Source organism: Onychomys torridus, chromosome 3 (genome assembly GCF_903995425.1).
Source record: "Onychomys torridus chromosome 3, mOncTor1.1, whole genome shotgun sequence".
Taxonomy (NCBI): Eukaryota; Metazoa; Chordata; class Mammalia; order Rodentia; family Cricetidae; genus Onychomys; species Onychomys torridus.
Genome location: NC_050445.1, coordinates 156,210,243 through 156,232,841, shown reverse-complemented (window position 1 = coordinate 156,232,841; position 22,599 = coordinate 156,210,243). Strand labels below are relative to the sequence as shown.

Here is a 22,599-nt window from a genome sequence, read left to right as displayed (position 1 = left end):
AAAGTGAGACCTTGTCTCAGAAGCCATAGCGGGAGCCGGAGATGTAGCTCAGTCAGTCAGGCACTTGCTGAGCAAGCAGGAGGTTCTGAGTTCCATCCCAGCACCACCTTACACTGGGTGTGATGGGGCACACTTCTAATCTCATCACCCAGGAGGTGGAGGCAGGAGGATCAGAAGTTCAAGGCCAGCTGTGGCTACAGAACAAATTTGGGGCTGGCCTGGGATGCATGAGACTTTGTCTTGAAAGCAAAAGAAATGTCAGTCAGTTATGCATTGGGAAGAAATGACTTAATTTCAGCTGCCCCAGGAGGGAAGGCAGTTAATCTCCACGGTGCTCAGTCCCGAGGTAGAGTGGAGCAGTACCTCCTAAAGGGCCTGGAGAGCACCAGCTGTTCAGGGCAAGGACTTTTCTTACAGAGGACCCAAGTTTGATTGCCAGAACCCACAATTGCCTGTAACTTCAGCTCCAGGGGGAACAGCCCCCTTTAGCCTCCTTTGATACCTGCACACACATACACTTATCCACCCCCTCCACACAAAAATCTTGAAATAACTAAACCCTCAAGGGAGTAGATTCAAAGGCAGGTGCCTTGGGCCTCTCCCTTTTCCTTGGCCCTGATTTGAATCAGAAACACAGTTCTTGCTCCAGGCTCAGACCCTTGAAAACACTATCTATGGAAGGCCCTTTCTCATTAATGAATTTCTAATAGACAGCAATATTGAGGACCAGGCAGAACATGTGGCTGCCTCTGGTCAGCCTCATATCATTCCAAAATGATATGGACACAGTCCAGCTACTGGAAAGACTCTGCTTCAGTCTGTGGGACTGAGTGATAGTTTGGTCATTTTCTGACTGTTCAAGACCAGCCTAGGCCCTATGAGACCCTGTCTCAAAAAAGCAAAATGAGAAATTAAAAAAAAAAATCTGTAACACTAAAACATATTAAAGACTTCTGATTCACTTACTTCCTAAACTGGAACTGTTTACTCACAGAGATAAAAATGTGTGCCAAATGATTGGCAATAAATAGCCCCCATGCTAATAAATTAGCTACTAAATGTAGCAAGCTTTTCATTGGCCACAAGCTCACAAATAACTACACAGAAACTTATTGTGAAAGCTCAGCCTATAGCTTAGGCTTGTTCCTAACTAGCTCTTAGAACTTAAATTAACCCATTTATAAATACATTCTATCACATGGCATTACCTCTCTTCCATCTTGTACCTCCTGTTTCTTCCCTGTGTCTTCTGGCGTCTCCTGTGCACCTAGACTCTCCTCCTTTTCCTCTCTCTCCCCAGAAGTCCCTCCTATACCTTCAGTCTAGCTATTGGCTGTTCAGCTTTTTATTACACAATCACAGCAAATACATCTCACACAGTGTTCAAATATCCCACAACACAGAAGCACAGAAAGAAACATCCAGACTGAAGAAGTAAGTTTTAACTCTTTGGAGGACCAGACTACACCTGAACATTTAAGGAACCTCAGTGGGAAAGTGGCTTTTCTGTGTGTGGCTCCAGCCATCCAGGAAAGGCTAACTAGCCAGAGTTCTCAGGAAACGTGAGAGCCACATGGCATAGTGAGTTTGCCAAAAGCCCTGTGGATCACGAAAGGTCAAGTGCTACTTCTTAGTTCTGCCCAGGTCTCACATTAAGCCAGACTGCAACTGTGCCCTATGAAGCTCGGGTTCTGTGGTTCTTTTCTACTCCCTAAATTATATACAGCTCAGGTTTCACAAATGACACGTGATGTCAAAGGAGCTCTTGGCTCAGGGGTGTGGTGGAGCATACTTTCAGTGCTCTGTCTACTTCTAAAGGACGAAGACTATCAGATCAGGTGGTCCGGGCCAGCCTGAGCTACACAGTGGGTTCTAGGTCAGCCTGAGCTACATGAGGCTGTCTCTCAAAAACAAAAACAAAAATTACCCCCCCAATAAAAATAAAAGTTTCATACCCACTATGAGTCTTCACCATAAAAGTTATAAGTGAGGGTCTGGAGAGGTGGCTCAGGAGTGAAGAGCATGTACTTGCATGACCTCTGGGGCTTGTGTCCTAGAACCCTGATTAGCAGTTGCAAGGGCATGGGGACAGGACAGACCCATGTATAGTAATCAATCAGGTGGCATTCTCCAATGGCTATAGCCTGGAACTGCAGCCTGTTTATAGGGACAGCTCAGGAAGAATGGGGTCTTCACTAACACAGCCCCCCCCCCCCAAAAAAAAAAGCAAAAGTCCCAATGACATTTAATTGTGTGTCCAGTGGCCTATGGAAGCTGGACCAAGGCAAAATATCCTCTAAAGAGGCAGAGATGGAGACAGTTTAATACACTGGCTGATCTAAAGTTTCCACCCTAACAGCCACATTTAAAACCTACTTTTTTTTTTTTTTTTTTTTTTTGCTTGATTTTTTGTTTTTGTTTTTGTTTTTCGAGACAGGGTTTCTCTGTGTAGCTTTGTGCCTTTCCTGGAACTCACTCTGTAGCCCAGGCTGGCCTCAAACTTACATCTGCCTGCTTCTGTCTCCTGAGTGCTGGGAATAAAGGTGTGTGTAGATGTATCCTGCTTGTTAAATAAGAAACACAGAGCCAGTTGCAGAGTTAAAAACCATGAGGTCAGAGCCAAAGCGGAAAACCTTACCCTTCACTGCTTCTGCGGTTCCTCCTCTCCGCAAGAGACCTACTTCTGTGCGTCCTGTCTATTTAAAGACTTTCTGTTCTCCTCCCTCATTGGTTGTAACCCAGCCACATGACCTCCTCGTCACTGCCTGTTTGTACAGACCTCCAGGTCTTCTATGGTTGGTATTGAAATTAAAGGCGTGTGTCTGCTATGCTGGCTATGTCCTTGAACACACAGAGATCTGCCTAGCTCTGCCTCCCAAGTGCTGGGATTAAGGGCGTGCCCCACTACTGCTCGGCTTCTGCTCTGGCTTGCTCTGACCTCAAGGCAACTTTATTGACATACAAATAAAATCACATTTCAATACAAATAAAATATCACTATAGGTGTGCACCAGTATTCAGGGTCTCACTTTTAAACAAAAGCATGGTAGGTGTGAATAATTCACCAAATTTCATCCATTTGTCAAGTGTTGCAGATGCTAGACATTTAAAAGAGAATGACATCACTGCCTTGGAACAGAAGCAGGTGGGGCAGCCATCCAGTTCCATAACTGCCCCACAAAATGTGGGATTGAAACAGTTTCTTCAACCTGCATAACTTTCCAAAGAGGATCACACACAGAAAGGCTTGGGAGCCACTTAGCTTCTCCATCTCCAGCCTTTTGAGTAACATCAGCAGAAGTGACTATTTTGAACTCAGCCTTTATACTGATCAGGTTAAAAGTCAAAATGGAGTCTGTTAGCACCTGAGTTCCACAACACCCACTATTCTAGTTTCAACAGACACAAAACAATTTCTATCTAAGCCCTTATCAGATGTTCCCCGATGTTAGCCAATCCACTGATTCATCTGATAAGTATTCTAGTTTGTAAAGTGTTTTCTGATTCTGAAATGGAAAATAATGTTAACTAAGCCAGGAATGGTGGAGCATTCCCATTACGGTGTATGGAGGCAGAGGTAGGTAGATTGCCTCTAGTTTGAAGCTGGTATGGTCTACAATGAGTTGCAGACCAGCCAGTACTATATAGGGAGACCTCATCTTAAAGCAAAATGAAAATGAAGCCAGATCTTTAAATTAAATTAAAAAGACCTTTTAAAAGTCTTTACAATGTGATTTTTAAGAAAGAACATATGTGTGTGTGTGTGTGTGTGTGTGTGTGTGTGTGTGTGTGTGTGTGAACTATGATACACATGTAGTCTGACTTGTGGGGAGTGAGTTCCCTTCTAACACCATGTAGGTTTGGGGATCAAACTCACGTTGTCACGCGTGTGGGAAATCCTTTCCCACTGTGCCATCTTTTTGGGCAGTGGTTTTGTCCTTGGTGAACTTTTATTTAAATCTTCCCCAAGGTTTGCCTGGAAGCACCTGACAGGAGGGTCTTGGCAAGCATGGTCCCATCTCTCTTTTCACACATGGTTTTCGCCCTCTTTAAAGGATCTAAACTTTTCTTTCATTCTCTCCAAGTGGTGAGCCACAGAGGTTGCTAGGGCAGAAGGAAATGGAACTCAGGTATTGTGTCTCAAGCCCTCTTCTAATCAGGCTACTATAAATCCGTCTGTCCTTCCAGCTCTTCCTCACTGAGACTTCACTCCAGGTCGGTGAGGGGAACAGGATCACAACAGCCACAGCTACTTCACTCCTCCACTTACCAAGAAAGAAGCAAGGGGTCTTAACGTACTGCACTTACAGAAGACCCGAGTTCCTTTCCCAGAAGCCCTGTCTGATAGTTCTCAATAGCCTGAAACTCCAGAGGGATCCGATACCCTTTTCTGGCATTGTACTCACATACACACAGACACGTACATATACACACAATTAAAAATAAAAATAAATTATTTGCCTGGGAATGGTAGTGCATACCTTTAAATGTTTATTCTCAGAAGCCAGAGGCAGGTGCATCTCTGTGAATTTGGAGCTGGTCTGGTTAAAGGCAGTGAGTTCCAGGCCAGTCAGGGCTACAGAATGAGACCTTGTCTAGAAGAAAATGAAAGATAAGTCAATTGTTAGAATGTATATTTATTTTAGTGCAAAAGAGGAGGAAGGGGAAGCTGTTTCTTAGCAAACCTCTGAGGTGTGACTGGAGAGCCATCTGAATGATGTCTGTGCCTACTCTTGAGATGCTGAACCATGATTCTGAGAAGCACATACCATGCTCTTGGGCTTGCATACCGAGTCTGTCTGTCTGTCTGTGTCTGTCTGCCTTTCTCTAAATGTGTATGGGTATTTGGTCTGCATGTTTGTATATACACCATATGCATGCCTGATGCCTGCAGAAGTCAGAAGAAGGTGTTGAATCCCCTGGAACTAGAGTTACAAATGATTATGAGCTGTCATGTGGCTACTGGGAACTGAACCTGGGCCCTCAGCAAGAGCAGCTGGTGCTCTTAACCACTGAGCTACCTTTCCAGCCTCTTAAAATTTATTATTATTACCGTTTAAGATTGTCAGTGCTGGAGCCTGAACCCATGCATGTGCATGCCAGAGAAGCATGCTACCCTCCCAGCCTCCCCTTTTTCTCCACCCACCTAAACTTCAATCCTGATTTCTGCTGGCTTACCCTACAAAGCCAGGGATCCAGTTTTACCCAGAGTCAAGGTCCCTAGAAGCTGAACAGAACTCCTTAGGATGCTGTTACTGACAGTTCCCTGCCCAAACTGGCAATGGCATTAAGGTTATAAAGATTGCACACCAGGACCAGGCATGCCCTTGGCACTGTCACCCCGGGAAGTTTGATGGGCTCGCTTAGCCAGCTGGTGTTTGTTGTGAGCTTACTGATCTCCCAAGGAGTGCCGGATGCCCATTTACTTCATTTCTGATAGGGCACAGCAGTTTGTAGAAAGAAAAGGTTGCCAGAGGGATGGCAGATGGAAGAAATGACTCCACTCAGTGGGCGTGGGTCAAGTCTTCATGTCTCAGGGCTCTGCATCTGCATCCAGTCCAGTTTTATGAACCGATGAGTTAATGAAGGGGGTCTACTGGGGTTAGAATAGCATGGGGTTTTGTATGGCTTTTTCCTTAGGGCCATGCACAGTTGGAATAGAGACTACCTTGGCCAGGGGATGAAGGACAGAGTGATAACCAGGTCTGTGGCAGTGGAATTGTTGACACTTCCTAAAAGAGCTTGGATCAGAAGGGTCATAGGTTCCTGTTGTTCTTCATTCAACCCGGTGGCTGTGCCTAAATCAGCTGCTGGCCCATCTGGCACTGGCCACTCTGAAGCTTCCAGCAGCCTTCCCTGCACTGGCCTTCAGGCATGGGTCCTTCACAGCTGCTACGGGGAACTTTAGCTAGATGTCTATCCTTCTATAGAACTCAGGGTTCAGAGGTTGAGGTGAAATCTGCTAGCTCAGAGAGGCCGAAGAGCAAATTGTTAAGATCAACCACGTGAGTTACTTAATGGGTAGTAGGGATTTATTAAGATATAAATTGAGGAAATACATTCACAAATACAGAACTGAGTAAACAGCTGGAGTTGTTCTCTGTTCTGACCAGGAGCGAATCCACCTGGCAGTTGGATCATGCCAGGAAGCAGGAAGAAGAGACCTTGTGACCTCTCTCCTTTTCCTTTTCAGTGCCAGGAAGCACCACCTCCTTTGGGCTATATAGCCCAAGGTCATGAGTATAGCCCAGTATAGCCCAAGGTCATGATTGTATAGTCCAAGGTCATGAACACAGCAAATATCACTACAGCAAATAGCTAACCTCTCTTTGCTTGTGTCTCCTGAAAAAGAGGTCTACCCTTCTGCTCAGCCACTGAAGAACCCTTGCTATACTTAGTTCCTCCTAGCCCTTCCTGTCAGCTAGTTGCTGACTCAGCCTTCTGACCCCAGGTTAATTTTATTTAATCAAACAAATGTAACATGTCTTTGTGTTGTTAACAAAAGCAGCAGAAACACACCTTTACACAGTTAAAATAATGTTCCACAACAGGACCCCTCCCTCGGGAGTCTGTCACTACCCCCTCCTGCCCACCTCCAGGTGCTCGTGATCTTGGGAGATGCTGGAGCCTATGAAGTAGTGGTAGGTCTGTGATACAGCTCTATGAATCAGTCTTCCACGATGGGTGGGTCCTTGGGGATGCAGCTGTTGTGGGGGCACCAATGTCCTCTAGTAAACACTCTGCCATCTGTCATTGGTTGGTACCGTTGGGGGTGAACAGCTGTTCACATTTCCCCAGAAACAAGGGGTTACTTTCACGAACATGGATGACTCAGGCACCCGTGTCACCCCAGAGCCCAGCCTGGGTGACAATTCACAAAAGCTGTGTGGTGGAAGCCTCACCCCCCACCCCCGTCAGCCTCCACCTCCTATAGACTCCAGGACCTTTCAGGACAGCAGTTGCATGGAGCAGGAGGGTGGGGTGGCAGACTCCCAGGTGTGTCATGCTCAGAGGACAGTTCCACAACAAGGACTCCTCATAGATAAGTTATTGCACACATATATTAATTTGATTAAAAAATTTGAGACAGCTTTATGTAAGTCCAGGCCAACCCTGAACTCTCTTTCTCTCTTTCTTAGACTTGTTCTCACTAATCTCCTTATTTCTGCCTCCCAAGTACTGGTATTAGAAAGCTTGTGTTACCACACCCAGTGGACCTTGAACTCGACCCTACTGCTTGTGTATCTCAGGTGTTGTGATGACAGGTCTGTGCTCCCATGCACTGCCATGTTCTTTTGACTGTATGGCACCCTTATGAGAAAGACCCTTTAGTTAGCTGTTCCTGCAGACTGTGGTGGTTCAACTTCCCATTTCTCTGTTTGCTGAGAATCTTTGCTTGCTGTCCACTACCAGCCATGCCCCCACCTTTCTCTGTGTTGATCACTTGTAAATATGTCCTGCCTTGTGCTTCCTGGGCAGACAAATGCCGACCTAGTCCATGCAGTGGTCTCCCATGTCTCTGGGATCTTCATCTGTGGACTGGGGCATCTCAGAGGAGCATAGCAAGCTTGGGGTGGTCGTCTATGCACCTGCCTCTGCCCATTTCCTCCCTTCATCCCTCCCTTCCTCTTCCCTCCCATTCTTCCTCCCTCCTCCCCTCTTTCCTTCCTCCTTCCTCCCTCCTCCCTCCTTCTTTCCTTCCTTTCCTTCCTCCTTCCTCCCTTCTTCCCTCCCTCCTTCCTCCCTCTTTCCTTCCTTCTTGTCAATTTGACACAAACTGGGTCATCTGGGAGGAAGGAACCTCTGTTGAGGAAATACCTCCATTCAGACTGTCCTGTGGGCATGTCTGATGGCATTTCCTTGATGATTGGTGTAGGAGGGCTCCTCCCACAGTAGATGCTGCCACCCCTGGGAAGGTAGTCCTGCCCTACATTCCCTCAATGATGGACCGTGATCCAAACACATGAACCAAATATAAACCCTGACTCCCAGATTGTTTGGGGGCATGTTGTTTATTGTAGCAACAGAAAGCACACAGATACATTTCCATGGATGGCTGCAAAGCTCCTGGTGATCATTAATAGTGACACAGTGGAGCTGCAGACAGCACAGGCTGCTGGCCCACAAGACCTTCAAGGAAAGCCAGTGTTTGCTGGCAGAGGCAGTTCCTGGCATTTAATCAGAACCAGTTTGGAGCAGTGCCCTGCCCTCCATCTTCACATGGTCACCATCAGAGGCCCGTGGAATTACCAATTTTGTGTCTGTGTATGGTCTTGTGCATGTGAGTGCAGAACCTGTGGAGACCAGAAGAAGATGTCGGGTCTCCTGGGTCTGGAGTTACAGGTGGTTATGAAGTCCCCTATACGGCTGCTGGGAACCAGACTCTAACCCTCTGCATGTAACATGCTTGATTTTGTGCCACCAGCCAGCTCCGAAATCATGACATGGAGACTTACTATTAACTATGAATGCTCAGCCTTAGCATATGCTTTTATAAATTAATTTAGCCTTTTTCTCTTCATCTATATTTGCCTTGGGGTTTCCAACTAATTTCCTTCCTTCCTTCCTTCCTTCCTTCCTTCCTTCCTTCCTTCCTTCCTTCCTTCCTTCCTTCCTGTATGTCCTGTTTTCACTGCCCCTGTGGCTGGCTGGCTGGCTAGGTGGCCTGGGCATCTTCCTCTTCCTCCCTCATTCTCTCCTCTCTTCTCCCCTGAGCCTAGATCTTCTCCTCCTCCTCCTCCTCCTCATTCTCTCTACCCACCAGCCCTTCCTATCCCTCTACTGCCTAGCTAATGGCTTTTTATTAGATTAATCAGGTGCCTTAGGCAGGCAAGGTGAAACAGCAACATGTCCTTACATCATTAAACAAATGCAGCATAAACAAATGTAACACACCTTTACATAGCTAAAGTAATATTCTGCAACATCTTCATGAGCAGCCATTGCTCTTAAGTACTGAGCCATCTCTCCAGCTCTATGACATGAATCCCCCCCCCCCCAGACAGGGTTTTTCTGTGTAGTTTTGGTGCCTGTCCTGGATCTCGCTCTGTAGAGAGTACTACCTAGTGTTGTGGTCCATGTATTCAGAAAGCAGGGGCAGACAGATCTCTGTGAGTTCAAGGCCAATGTGGTCTATATAGTGAGTTTGAGGCCAGCTAGGACTACACAGTGAGGAGGAGGAAAAAAAAAAGAAAATAAAGAAAGCGTGAGCGCCTCTTCAAGTGACAGTGTGTACACTACGTTCTCTACAGCCCTGAAGGAAATGCCTCCTGTTGTCCTTTAAGCCTCATTCAGTTAGGCTTAATGTCTCCTGCTCAGAACCTGAGATGTAAGACTATTTGGGTAAAATGCAAAATTCTGAGCTTGTTTCCAAATATATATTGAAATCTCTAATCTCTACTCAGATTCTTTCTCTCCATCGATCCTGGGAAAAGAGCTTGAAGATGGCTGGAGGCCTTTCAGGCTAAAGCTGTCCTTTGTACAGAGAATTACAGGAGGTACAAAGGACAGGGAGGGGAGTGAGGAGCAGGCTGGGCGTCTGTCCTGTCTGAATGGAGCTACCACATTCATTTCCCCTGTGACACTGGACTGCATGTGTTCTGCCTGTTATGTGGCCACAGTGACGATTTTGTGTGGTGTTCTGAGGGAAGAGGAAACTAAGTCACGACTAGAGATTGGGCCACCTGTGAAAGGCCTCTCAAGTAGGTTTGCCATGCAGGGTCTCCAGGAGCTGAGCTAAGGAGATTTGAAGATTAGGTAAGGAAGTGCTAATTGATTGGGATAATTGGATTTAAGAAATCTGTGAAGAAAAAGCAAACACAAATTTAAAAAATGAAAAGAATAAGTCCAGAATAAAGAAAATGCCAGCAGTGTAAAACCAAGAGGGAGTCACATAATTGTGGCAGGGTGAAATGATCTACAGTTCTCATCACCAGGGCTCCTGATCCTCACTGTGAGATAAGGGTGACTCAGGCACTGGGGACGTGGCTCAGTGGGCAGAGCGCTTGCTTAGCGTGTCTGCAGACCTAGGTTTGGCCCCAGCACACGGTATAAACTGGGTGTGGTGGAGTGCTCTTGCCATTCCAGCCTTGAAAGGTGGTAGGGGAGAATTAGAAGTTCAAGGCCATATGGATACTTCATGAGCCTCGGGTGGTGAGATACTGTCTCAAAAATCAACAGAGAATTGATCAGAGGTGACACGTGGTGGGATGCAGATTTTTCTTCTTGTTAGTCATTGCTCAGTATCCACCTGTATCCAATGCCCTGCCAAAAGCTACTGCCAGTGAGGTCAGTCATCAGACCCTGGGGGATCTCCCGTAGCCAGTCTCAGAGATTCCTCAGAACTCAGTGTACCTCACCAGACTCTGTTCACCTCCTCAGACCACAGCATCTGGAGGATTCTATGGTTCTCAGTGACTGTCTCCACTGAGCTCTCCTGGGAGCTCTTCCTCTGCCCTTCTCCCATCCTCTCCCCTTTCCCATCCTTTCTCCTGGCCACTTGGTGAGACTTGCTGAAATCTGGCTGTTTCCTCCTGTTATCTGACTTCTGTTCATCCCATAGAGACAGCAGACAACTTGGAGCTACAGACAGTTGCAAGCTGCCCAGGTGGCTAGGGTCCTCTGCAAGAGCAATGCATGCTTAATATCTGAGCTATCTCTCCAGTCCCAGGCCTTTGGGGTCTTGTGAGTTTTAGGGACTTCCTGTGTAGCTGAAGTTTTTCTGTGTCCCACCTGGCCCACGGTCAGGACAAATCTCTTTCATCCACTGGTCCTGCATGCCAAAAAGTGGGTCAAGAGTTTCTACCTAAAACCTGAGAAAACCTTTAAAAAAAAAAATTCTGAAACGGAGCTAAAAACAGCTTCCTAGTTGTCTCTCTTAGGCCAGCTGTGGCTTGTGGGTTTAAGCTACTCTATGGCCGGTTTGTGGCGTGTGGGCTTGACCTATGCCATGTTACACAGAGGCGTCTCCAAGCTGTATAGTACACTGCATGGTGGATATAGCTTTTGCTAGTGCAGACAAAAAAACAAAAATAAAAAAATAAATAAAATAAAAAAATAAATAAATAAATAAATAAAAAAGAGGTTTCTGAGCTACACGCTACTGGGTGGAAGCATAGACCCACTGCGTCACATAGTTGACACTGAGCCTGGTTAACATAGCTCTGCCATGTTGAGAAGCTGAGATGGGTGGAGCCAGCAGCCAAAGCTGCCATTTCAGTCCTAGTAATGCTGCAGTTTAAAGCAATAGCTTCACAATAAGGCCTGGGCAGTAGTGGTACACACCTTTAATCCCAGCACTCAGGAGGCAGAGGCAGGCGGATCCAGGTGGATCTCTGTGAGTTCGAGGCCAGCCTGGTCTACAGAGCCAGGACAGGCACCAAAACTACACAGAGAAACCCTGTCTCAAAAAACCAAAAAAAAAAAAAAAAAAAAAAAAAAAAAAAATGGGGTTGGGGATTTAGCTCAGTGGTAGAACGCTTGAGGTCCTCAGCTCTGGAAAAAAAAAAAAAAGACAAGATTCACAATAAGACAGATTCAGATGGAATAAGACTTTAAAATGGCTTATAATGTGTATAAAAATGTACATCGGCTTGGAAGAGAGAGGAAAAGGAATATAGCTAGTTATATAAAGAAATAGTTTTTAAAAAATAAAGTCTTTAAAGAGACAGTAAAGACAATATAAAAAATAAGCCATATAAAGATGGATATCACACAGAGAATCTAGATTATGTTGTCTTTGGGATTTTTAACTACAGAAAAACATTTGATTGTAAAGACTGCTCAGTTAAACCAATATGTGTATTTTAAAGGTATCTTGACTTCAAAATTTGATCTAAGGATATGTTGCTTTGGAAAGGAGGCTCTGTTTTTGTTTCCACAGAAAGCAAGAGGCTATGGATTTGTTCCAGGTTAAGATACATCAGGTTTGATCAGCCAAGACCCCCTAAAAGGTCTCTGATGACCCCATGGCTCAGATAATTGAAAATCAACTTCAAGGCAATTGGCTTAGAGAATACAGCATCACAGACTACTCCATTCAGGACTTGACCATAATCCTAAAATTTTCTTTGTGTCCCCATAAGATTACCAGCACTCTCTATCAGTAGGAAGAGAAAATTATGCCCACATTCCCAAAAGTGGATTATGGATGTTTGTCTTTGTTTAGGTTGTTGGTTACAAATTGTTATTGGTCATAGTCAATATCTTTCTAAAGTAAGAAAGGGAGATATGATATAGAAATATAGGATAAATATTTTACATTGCTATAGATTTTAGTTTATTGATACAAATTTAAACTTAATTTTGTTATACATTATATACATTTTTACTCTCATTTAAGGTATTATGTTTATGTAATTCATTTAAATTGTAATGTATAATTAAGAAATACAGATTAATAATAAGTCTTCTATGATAGTCAAACTTATAGTCATGTTAAGTTTTCTAGGTGTACATAGATATATTTCAATTAGGTAGGTAATCTTCAAACAGTTCAAAGACCTACAGAATATGGCATTTAAAATGTTTTAAAAACTTGGACTTTCTGGACAGTGAGACATGTCTGCTCCTGGCAGGACCGATTTACTTTAGAGAGGAGGATGGGCATTGAGGACACTCCATGTAGAGTTTATCTTCTTGGCAAAGACAGCCATTTAGGCAAGAAACTACTATTCTTGCTTGGACTGACAAAATATTGTGTCAACTGGACATGCAGGATCCATGGGATGGTGACCACTGAACTTTGCAAGGCAAAATGGTCCTTCAGGTTCCTGCTCTGCAGAGGAAACTGCCAGACATTCTACAGGACACTGAGAGAAGTGACTGAGAGAATCTAGGTCTTTGCGCTGAAGACAGATGCCCCAACATTGCAGAAGAACTTTGGATGACTGTCCAGGCAGGCAACTGTCTCTGTCATTCTAGATTTTTGGAAGTTGCTTACAATGCTCTGCCTCTTTACTTAGGTAATATTATATCCTTCTGAGGTCTTTGATGTAGTTGAAGACTAGATAGTTACAATTTTCCTTGGTTATGATAAGAGGTAAGATAGATATGAAACCTTAGACTCACAAATATAGGATAGATAGGATATCTTCTTTAATTTTTCCAAATACAAATAGACTAGATTATAACTATAATTCTTGCTTGATAACTGTTCTAGCATATGTAATTTTACTATGTTAAAGTTAAAACTTTGGCCGGGCGGTGGTGGCGCATGCTGTTAATCCCAGCACTCGGGAGGCAGAGGCAGGTGGATCTCTGTGAGTTCGAGGCCAGCCTGGTCTCCAAAGTGAGTTCCAGGAAAGGTGCAAAGCTACACAGAGAAACCCTGTCTTGAAAAAAAAAAAAAAAAAAAAAAAAAAAAAAAAAAATTAAAAACCTACCTTTTGGATTAGACAGAAAAGGGGAGGTGCTGTGGGATGTTCTGTATTCTGTGAATATGTGTTGCTCTGATTGGTTGATAAATAAAATGCTGATTGGCAGTAGCCAGGCAGGAGGTATAGGCTGGATAAGCAGAGAGGAGAATTCTGGGAAGAGGAAGACTGAGTCAGGAGATGCCAACCTGCTGTCCATTGAGCAGCATGTAATGGCCTACAGGTAAAGCCATGGAATACATGGCTACATAAACATTAACAGGAATAGGCTGAGTTTAAGTGTAAGAGCTAGTCAGTGGTAGGCCTGAGCTAATGGCTGAGCAGTTTTAATTAATATAAACCTTTGTGTGTTTACTTGGGTCTGAGCAGCTGCAGGCTGGGCAGGACACAGGAAAACTTTCAGCTACACTTCCCGAGTCTCTTGAGTTGTATTTATTTCCCTGACTTAAGAGTCTCCCTCTAGTCCAGATTGTTTCTGTCTGAGAACATAGCTACACAGTATCCTGTATCCCTATCTCCTACTGCAGCCTGGTCCAGTTTTTTAACAGGATTGCAGCAAGCTGCAAGACTATATTATAGAGATTCAGCTATATTAAGCTATACCTTGACTGATCAAGAGTCTTTCAAGAGGAAGCCATTTATCAAGGAATATTTGGTTTTATTTAGTATATATATATATGTATATCAGCTGTCTTCTGCTATGAAATTCTTGTTTTCCCATATACTATTAGGTCATATTGGCCAACAGCTAAGCTTCTCAGACCTACTGCTGAGCTGATCCACTAGGTAACTTACACCTCTACAGGGCCTAGGAGACAGGTAGGAGGTAGATGCATAGCTTTGTTTCTTGTGCAAACTAAACTCAGATCATCATCACTTGTCTTCAGGCTTAGTAGGAAGGCAGAGCTATTGACTCAGGACAACAGGGATTTTTGCATAACCAGGTGCAGTAAGGACTGGAGCAGAATTCCAGAGGCAGACAGATCTGCATGGCCAGAGAGAAGAGAAGAAGGCAGAGTTTCTCAGGGCTGGGGGTATGGAGCAAGGAAACAAATATGGAGGGTGAAGGGACAGAGGATGGAGAAGAGGTCAAAAGCACAGGAGCTTGGTTAGGACTACAAGAAGACAGAAAAAGAAGGGACAGGGAGGAACTGAGTGTCAGGATAGAACTGAAGCTGTACAGATAGAATTTTGTCTTAGAGAAATAAAATAAACCCAGACGTAGTGTCTTCCCCAGGACTCTGAGAGGAATCTTCTCAGGGCAGGCCCCTGGGAAAATTCCATTATAGGATCATCTGCTCTGCGTATTTGCCAAGAGCTGTCTTCTCAGTACTCCATTTTGCTTGGCCTTCCTCCAGTCTCCAAACTGGAGCTCAGACAACAATCCTGCTCCTGTACTCTGTTCTCAATTCTAAACCTTGCAGTGGGTTTACTTGCCTGTAGGTTAAAATCAATGAAACCTCTTTTTATGTTGGCTGCAGATACAGCTCAGTTGGTAGAGTACTTGCCTCACACACCAAGCCCCCGGGTAAGATTCTAGCCCTGAATAGGCTGGGTGTTATGGTACATGCTTCTAACCCCAGGACTTGGAAGGTGGAGGTAGGGAGGGTCAGGAGTTCAAGGTCAGCCTTGGCTTCATAGGATTGAGACCAGCCTAAGGAACATGAGACCCTGAAACACACACACACACACACACACACACACACACACACACACACACACGCACACACACTCTCCAGCATACACACATAGAGTTAAATTATCTTTTCTTAATATGGCATTTAAACAGAGTGACCTAACATCTCACAACTTAACCTAACATTCTTGATGATTCTAGTTATGGCATATTAATAATTGATAAGCATGAGGATATTATCCTCCTGTGGGGAAAAAACTAGTTCCTCATGAAATACAATGAACAGTGACTTATCTACTATTCTAGTTATGGTCACTACTGCTGTCAAAAAAAGCAAGTTAAGGAGGAAAGGCTTAGACTCTTACATTGTAGTCCACCATTGAAGGAAACCAGGAAAGAAACTCAAACAGGACAGGAACCTGGATCAGGATCTGCTGCAGAGGCCATAGAGGGTTCTGCTCACTAGCCTGCTTTCCATGGCTTGTTCAGTCTGCTTTCTTATAGAACCCAGGACCACTAGTCCTGGGATGACACCACCCACAATGTGCTAGGCCCTCCCACATCAACCACTAATTAAGAAAATGCCCTACAGGCTTGCCCAGAACCCCATCTTATGGAGGTTTCTCTCAACCTAGGCTCCCTCCTCTTTGAAGACCCAGCTTGTGTCAAGTTGACATAAAACTAGCCAGCACATTTATAAAAACGTCTACAGTGTTATCTCATTTTTAAATCCACATTCACTTTCATTTTGTTTTGAGTCACATTTCATAGTTAAATGACAGAAATACAAAATTGTTGTAGCTAGAGTTTTCTCTCTGGGTCCCGCCAAGCCCCAGCAGTCCAACAGCCCACTTATAAAATAAACACACAGACACTTATATTATTTAAACTGTTTGGCCTAATGGCTCAGGCTTCTTGCTATCTAGTTCTTCTATCTTAAATTAACCCATTTCTATTAGTCTATAAGTTGCCCCGTGGCTCATGGCTTACTGGTACCTTATCTCACTTGTCATGGCAGCAGCTGGCAACATCTCTCTGCCTCAACCTTCCACTTCCCAGAATTCTCTTCTCTGCTTGTCCTGCCTATACTTCCTGCCTGGGTGCTGGCCAATCAGTGTTTTATTTATTCACTAATCAGAGCAACACATTTAACATACTGAACATCCCACAGCAAAATGTTTCTTTTTAAAACTTCATTTTAAATTGAAGCCTATAAGATGCACATATTAATGGGGTTCCATATTAGTGGTTCCACCCATAATGCATTGCATGATAACCACATCAAGCTGAACTCATTTCCTCAAACATTCACTGCTCACTGTGGAGATGGTCAGTACCCTTTCTTCCAGCCTTCTGAGCTGTGTGGTACATGATGTTATTACCTTCTGTCACCCCATTGTGCAGCTATGTTCCAGAAGTCCCTACTCCTGTTTGACTTATGGCTAACTTAGCACTACTGTTCCTTGATGGACATTCCTTCAGTGGTGTGCTGGACAGCAGATCAGTGATGCAGTGCTGGCTTAGCATGTACCATGTCCAGAGTCTGGCTTTCTAAACAACAAAAACTTCCACATTTTTTCCTCTACCCAATATTCTTGGTCTGTAACTCTAGCTTTAGGAGATCTGATGTTCTCTTCGGCTTCCAAGGATACCTGCACTCATGTGCATAGACACACATACGTCCTGATAACATCATCATCATCATCATCATTATTTTGGAAAGCATTAAGGGGACTTAAGCAACCCAGCTCGCAGTCGGAGGCCACAGCCCTCAGGGTGGGGAAGTCTAGGCATAAAAGCCAGAGCAGCTGGTCACATCGTACTCACTCCAGGAGGCGGAGGGGTGGGTGATGGTGGCATCCTTCATCTTTTCATCCTGCAGCAGATATTCTGTTTTATTTTTTATAAATTTTATTTATTATGGTTTTTTTTTTTTTTTTTTAAGACAGGGTTTCTCTGTGTAGCTTTGGATCCTGTCCTGGATCTCACTCTGTAGCCCAGGCTGGCCTTGAACTCACAGAGATCCACCTGCCTCTGTCTCCCGAGTGCTGGGATTAAAGGTCAGAGACTCCAGAACACTCGGCCTGTCCTGAATTTTTTATAGAGCATATCTTGTTCATATTCTTTCCCCTCTCCCAGCTCCTCCCAGATCCTTCCTACCTCCTTATCCAATCAACTTCATATTCTTTCTCTCTCAAAAACAAAACAGCAAGGAAAAAAAGAACCAAAACATAAAAACATAAAACCAAAACTAAACCAAACCAAAACAACAACAACAACAAAAGGAAAACAGATAAACTAAAAAACCTAACAAAATAAAAACATGGAGTTCACCTTGTGTTGGTCAACTATGCCTGGGTGCACTGGAGTGTGGTTGATTCACCCCTGAACATTCCACTGGAGGTAACAGACTCTCCCCTCTCCCAGCACGAATTAATTACAAATAGCTTCTTGGTTAGAGGTGGGTCTTTGTGTCCCTTTCCCTGTCTCAGTACCAGCATTTTGTTTGGTTTGAACCTGTGCAGGTTTTATGAATGCTGTCACAGTCTCTGTTCATTCATGTTTGGCCTGGAAGATCTTGTTTGCTATGAGTCATCCCCCACCTTTGGCTTGCAGAGGCTTTCCATCTCCTTCTCTGCATAGAGCCCCTAGCCTTGAGATGGGAGGTTTAATCAAGGCATCTTATGTAGGGCCGAGTGTTCCAGAGTCTCTGACTCTGCGAGTGTCCAGTTGTGGGTCTCTCTGTTAATTTCCATCTATTGCCAGAAGAACCTCTCTGAAGAGGGTGGAGTGATGCTCCATGTGCATGGCAATATGTCACTAGGAGTCATTTTATTGCTGTTTCTTTAGCAGAATAATAGTAATAAGTTTTCCTCTAGGCCCATGACCTGTTTAGTCTCGGGTTTGGGGCCACTTAAGTAGTGTTATGTATGCCTTTCCTCTCATAGAGTGGGTCTTTAAATCTAATCAGAAAAAGTGGTTGTAGAAAGAAAAGTTTATCTGAGGAATCAAACTGCTGGGCTGTCTGGGCAGGAGGGCTGTGTGTGGACAGAACAGGAAAAGCCTTGTCAGTTTTAAGGAGACAGGGAAGGAGAGGTGTGGGCCAGAAAAGCCTGGGAATTGGTGCAAGGTTAGTCTGGAGCTGGATGCTCTTGCCAGAGGCTGGGTTAGGGCATAGTGGCTTTCCTGGGAAACAAACCTGCCCAATGCTGAGTTTACGATTCTCTTTTTACTCCTAACAATCTTTCTGTTTACCGGGTCAAGTCAGAGTCCTTCTGTTTAGGATATTGTCACCAGCACTGCTATTTTGGGGGCCCTACTTTGTATCCGACGATGACATTTGTGCCACTGTTTCACTGGTGTGTCTTGCAGACAGGTTGCTGTTGTAGTTGCGGGTTCATAGCTGGGAGTTCCTGCTGATTCCCTTTCTCCTCTGGCAGCACCGAGCACCTTCCAGCACCATACATGCTAGTCTGTAGGGATGAGGCTTCAGCTGGGCACTAGCTCGATTTCTCCATGTTTGATGGCATAAGTTGTGTCTTCAGCAATATGACCCTACCATCAGGTCATGGAGAGACATTAATAGCCTTGGCAACAGCCTGTGATGTTTGGAAATCCATGGGACCCCTTTGGCCAACAGTGCAACAAGCTATATAACCTATTCCTGGCACTGGAGGTTTTGCTTGGTGGCATAAGATGTCTAGTTGGGCATTGTCTCCCCCATTATTTAGTGATTCCATGTAAGCTCTATTCATATGTCTATATATTTTAGGAAGTTTCTATAGTAGTAGGCTTCCATGTGGCCTTTCCCATAGTCCCTGCACTCCACTTCCCATCCCGCCCCTAGTTAACCCTGTTGTGTTTACCCTTTGTCTCTTTGTAATACTATACTCTATTTCTTCTTCCCTGGAAGATCTGCTTCTTCTCCCTGGTCCTTTACAAGCCATCTACCCTCTGTGATTATTCACCGAAACAAATATTTAAAGCTTAAAAGCTAGCATCCACATCTAAGAGAAAACATTAGATAGTTGTTGTTTTGGATCTGAGTTAGCTCACGGCGCTTGTTTCTAGCTCCATCTATTTACCTTCACATTTCATTTTCCTTAACAGTTGAATAGTTTTCTTTGTGTAAATGTACCTTTTATTATCTATTCATCAGTTAATTGATGGACATCTAGGCTGTTTCTAATTCCTGGCTATCATGAATAGAGCAGCAATGAACATGGATGTAGGTCCTTTGGGCATATGCCCAAGAGTACTAGAGTTGGATCTTTAGGTAAACAAATTTTCAGCTTTTTGAAGAGGCCTCTCGCCAGGTGATTGACATACCCAACTAGTTAACTCTTTAGGGAGGGGTCAGTAGTATTTAAAGTTCTAATCTTTGGGGCAGATCAGAATTTCCTTCTCCACTCTGGCTGGAGGTTGAACTTAGATTCCATTTTTTTGTTGACCAGAAGGAAGTAGTTTTCCTTTAAAAAGGGGCCTCAACAGAGTTCTGATGCCTCTACCTTTGGATACAGAAAGGAAATTTTAAATCCTAAATAGTGGTAGCTGTGAAACTTCCTTTCTAGTTTTACCTGGGAAACAGCAGGTGGGGTGCTGAGCTAAGCAGGGTGAAGGAATCCACCCTCTATGGCCCCCAAAACAAGCCGCTCTCTGTCTATTTCCTTAATAGCTGACTTTGAAACCAGGAGGGTTTTAACTGCCTTCTCCCCACAATGCAAGGCCAGATTCCCATTTCAAGATCGGCTAGGTCAACCCAGTGCCCACTATTAATTTTGGACCGAGGAGGGCTCACTGTCTGTGGGCTGACATTGACCAAGAATCTCTAGGATCACAGTGTACCTTAGTAACAATGAACAAATAGACCTCAATATTTAAAAAAAGAGAAAAAGTTAAGGAAAAATACACATAAGAGAAACTCTTCAGGCTGTTGGAACAGGCCAGGCTTTTCAACTTGGCGCCAGAGATTGGGTGGAGGGCACTGAAGCTGTCCTACTCTCCCATTTCCTATATGAAACCCAGAACTATTCCTACCCCTCCTCCCCCAGCGCCTCTTTCTAATGTTGCTACTGAGGTCCTGTTATGCCCAGATGCTGACCATGCCGGGGGACAGACCCCCAAAAGACCACCACGGAGACTGAATCCCTAATGTAAAAGCAAAGAGTCTTTATTTCAAGCTCAGAGCTTGGTCCCTCTGTCTGTCCAACACAGTGGTGAGAGCAGAGAGCCCTGAGCTCAGGTGGGGCAGAGTTTTTATTGTAGCAGAGGTTGGGGTGAGGGGATTTCCAGGGTCCAGGACCCTGATTGACTGACAATTGTCTAGGGGTATCTGTAAAACAAAAACAGGTGTGTGCTAGATTCAAGGGCATCTGGCCACCTTATCTAATGGTTGGAATGTTTGGGATGTCAGGTACTTCCTCACCCCTGGGTAGATCCCTGGGCGGTATCAGCTTAAGGCTTTTCCTGGATCTGAGTGTTGCCTGCCAGTAAGCCCGTCACAGAAGCCGTATCTAGGGCCCTAAGCTTGTCATGGCTGCTGTGTGGTCAAACTATTTTGGGGCTTCTTCACAGTCCACTGCCAGAAAAATGCCAAAGTAGTATGCCCGGGAGCTCATCATTTTTAATTATGTGTCCTGAGTGCAGGCACTCAGAGGCCAGCGGTATGGGATCCCTAGAGCTGGGGGTGGTTTTTAAGGACGTGGGTGCTAGGAATCAAAATCAACCCCTGAGCCATCATTCCAGCCCCCTAGTTTTTGTTTGTCTCGGAGACCAGGTCTCACTGTACCTCGGGTTTGTCCAGAACTTGCAGCAACCATCTTTCATCAGCCTCTCAAGTGCTAGGGTTAAAAGCGACAGCCACCACGGTAGCAGGGACGCTGTCTTGTCTGAACCGGATAAACCGCAAGAAGATTGCTTCCGAGGCTGCCAGCAGTGTAGCTAGATCAGAGGCTCTGCGTGGAAAAGCAGATGAGGTCAGCAAATGTAGGTCGGTGGCAAGTCAAAGCCCAGATACTAAATGCAGGTCCCCACCTGCAAACCCTGGTCCTTTACCCCTTTAGTCCCTGAGAAAGCCATTGTGATGTAAATGTGTCGCAGAGGTGTCCCAGGTCTTGCCCTGCAGAGTTCTTGAGTAAAACGCCAGTGCTTCTGGGCTCTCGATGCGCTTGCCCAGCCCGGCGTGACTGCACGCACCCACCACACGGAGATGCTGCAGCGTCTGCGCTCCTCCCTGTGCCGGTTGCTCGCCGGTGGCTCTCCATTCGGACCTCCAGTGCCCGCCACACGGAACAGCGGCCCTGGGTTCTCGGGATTCGCCGTGTGCCACGTGTCGCCGCCGCGCCACGCATTCCCACGCGTCCACAGCTTCGTCATGGCCTGCTTGCCTGGGGGAACTGCAGCCCTGGCCCGCCAGGTACCCGCAGGGCGAAGGGCCAGGGGCGCCAGGACTAGCATCCCGCAGGGGACTTATTCGGGGGTCACGGCGGAAGCGGTCACGGGACTCGGGGTTCACCACGGAGGATGCAGGGACTGGCAGATTTGGGGTTACGGCGGGGATGGAGATGATTCATAGATGCTCGAGGGTCGCCACTGTGGACTCAGGGGCTGCTAGTGTCTTCAGGGAATTCTGGGGTCATCCCTGGGGTCTCCACTAGGCAAGCGGGGGTCTCCACTAGGGACACTATAGGAGACTGAGGGGGTCACTGTGGGGCTTCAGGGATCGGCATTAGGGAAGACAGTGGGACTTGGGGAAACTCATGGTTCTCCACTGGAGACGCAGGAATCGTTACTAGAGATGTTGGGGTCACAATCCGGGACGGGAAGAACTTGAGGGTTGCTACAGGGACTTGGGCATCACTAGGGATAGCAGGGATGTCACCAGGGATGCGGATGTTACAGCCTGGAAAACTGGAGGATGAGGGAAAGCCGTCCCCACCCCCAAATCCCACCTCAGCCTCTGCAGGCTAGGACCCCTTCCCTCCTTCCCAGCTATTTAGCAAATTAGCGTCCAGCTTTTGAATGCCTGCCCCTTTCCCTAGTTAATTCCAAACTGCGGTATCTTTCATTTATTTAATTGCCACCAGTATGAAGAGGTTTTGTCCTTCAAGTGTGAGGTTTTGGCCGCGCCGAAGCACCCGGGACCCTGTGGGTGGAGAAAATGGTTCCAGCTAGTCCGCGCTCTCTCACACTGGTGGCAGCCTGCCTATTGTGCGCCTGTGATTGACAAGACCACGAGGCTGAGCGCTCTCGGGAATTTTTTTTTTTTTTTTTCTTTATAAATGGCTTAAACCCCTCGGTCTAGATGACTCATTTGGACATTCGGGAGACAATTGCTTTCTTGTTCATTGCGGGTGAACCCTGGCTCCTGGGCTGACCTGGAATTTAAGGAGCCCCTCCCTAAACTACTAGAAGATAAGCCAGACCTGGGGCGGGTTGGGAGGCTTGGACATCACTCCGGCTGGTGCTGACACCGGGTGCTGGACGGTCCAGGCTCCGCTTTTCTGTTTTCTGTGATGGTGAGTCCCTCGATCAGGCACCTGCAATGACCCACCTAACTTTGCTTAATGGAGGTTTAATTATTTTTATTTT

At 45.5% G+C, this 22,599-nt stretch overlaps 1 protein-coding gene across 5 annotated transcripts in view; it reads left to right on the top strand.

Annotated features, from left to right (window-relative positions):
* Positions 1-22,599, top strand: part of Bcat1 (branched chain amino acid transaminase 1) — an 85,554-nt gene that overhangs the window by 9,077 nt on the left and 53,878 nt on the right. For 2 of the 5 annotated variants that reach the window (XM_036180770.1, XM_036180768.1), the window contains exon 1: positions 22,289-22,526. The exons of 2 other annotated variants lie outside the window; for them this stretch is intronic. In XM_036180770.1, coding sequence (XP_036036663.1) covers positions 22,524-22,526 — 3 coding nt within the window. In that variant the 5' untranslated portion in view covers positions 22,289-22,523. Of the gene's footprint in view, positions 1-21,023; positions 21,425-22,288; positions 22,527-22,599 lie in introns of those variants that run through there. One more of the 5 variants, XM_036180766.1, reaches the window with a different exon arrangement.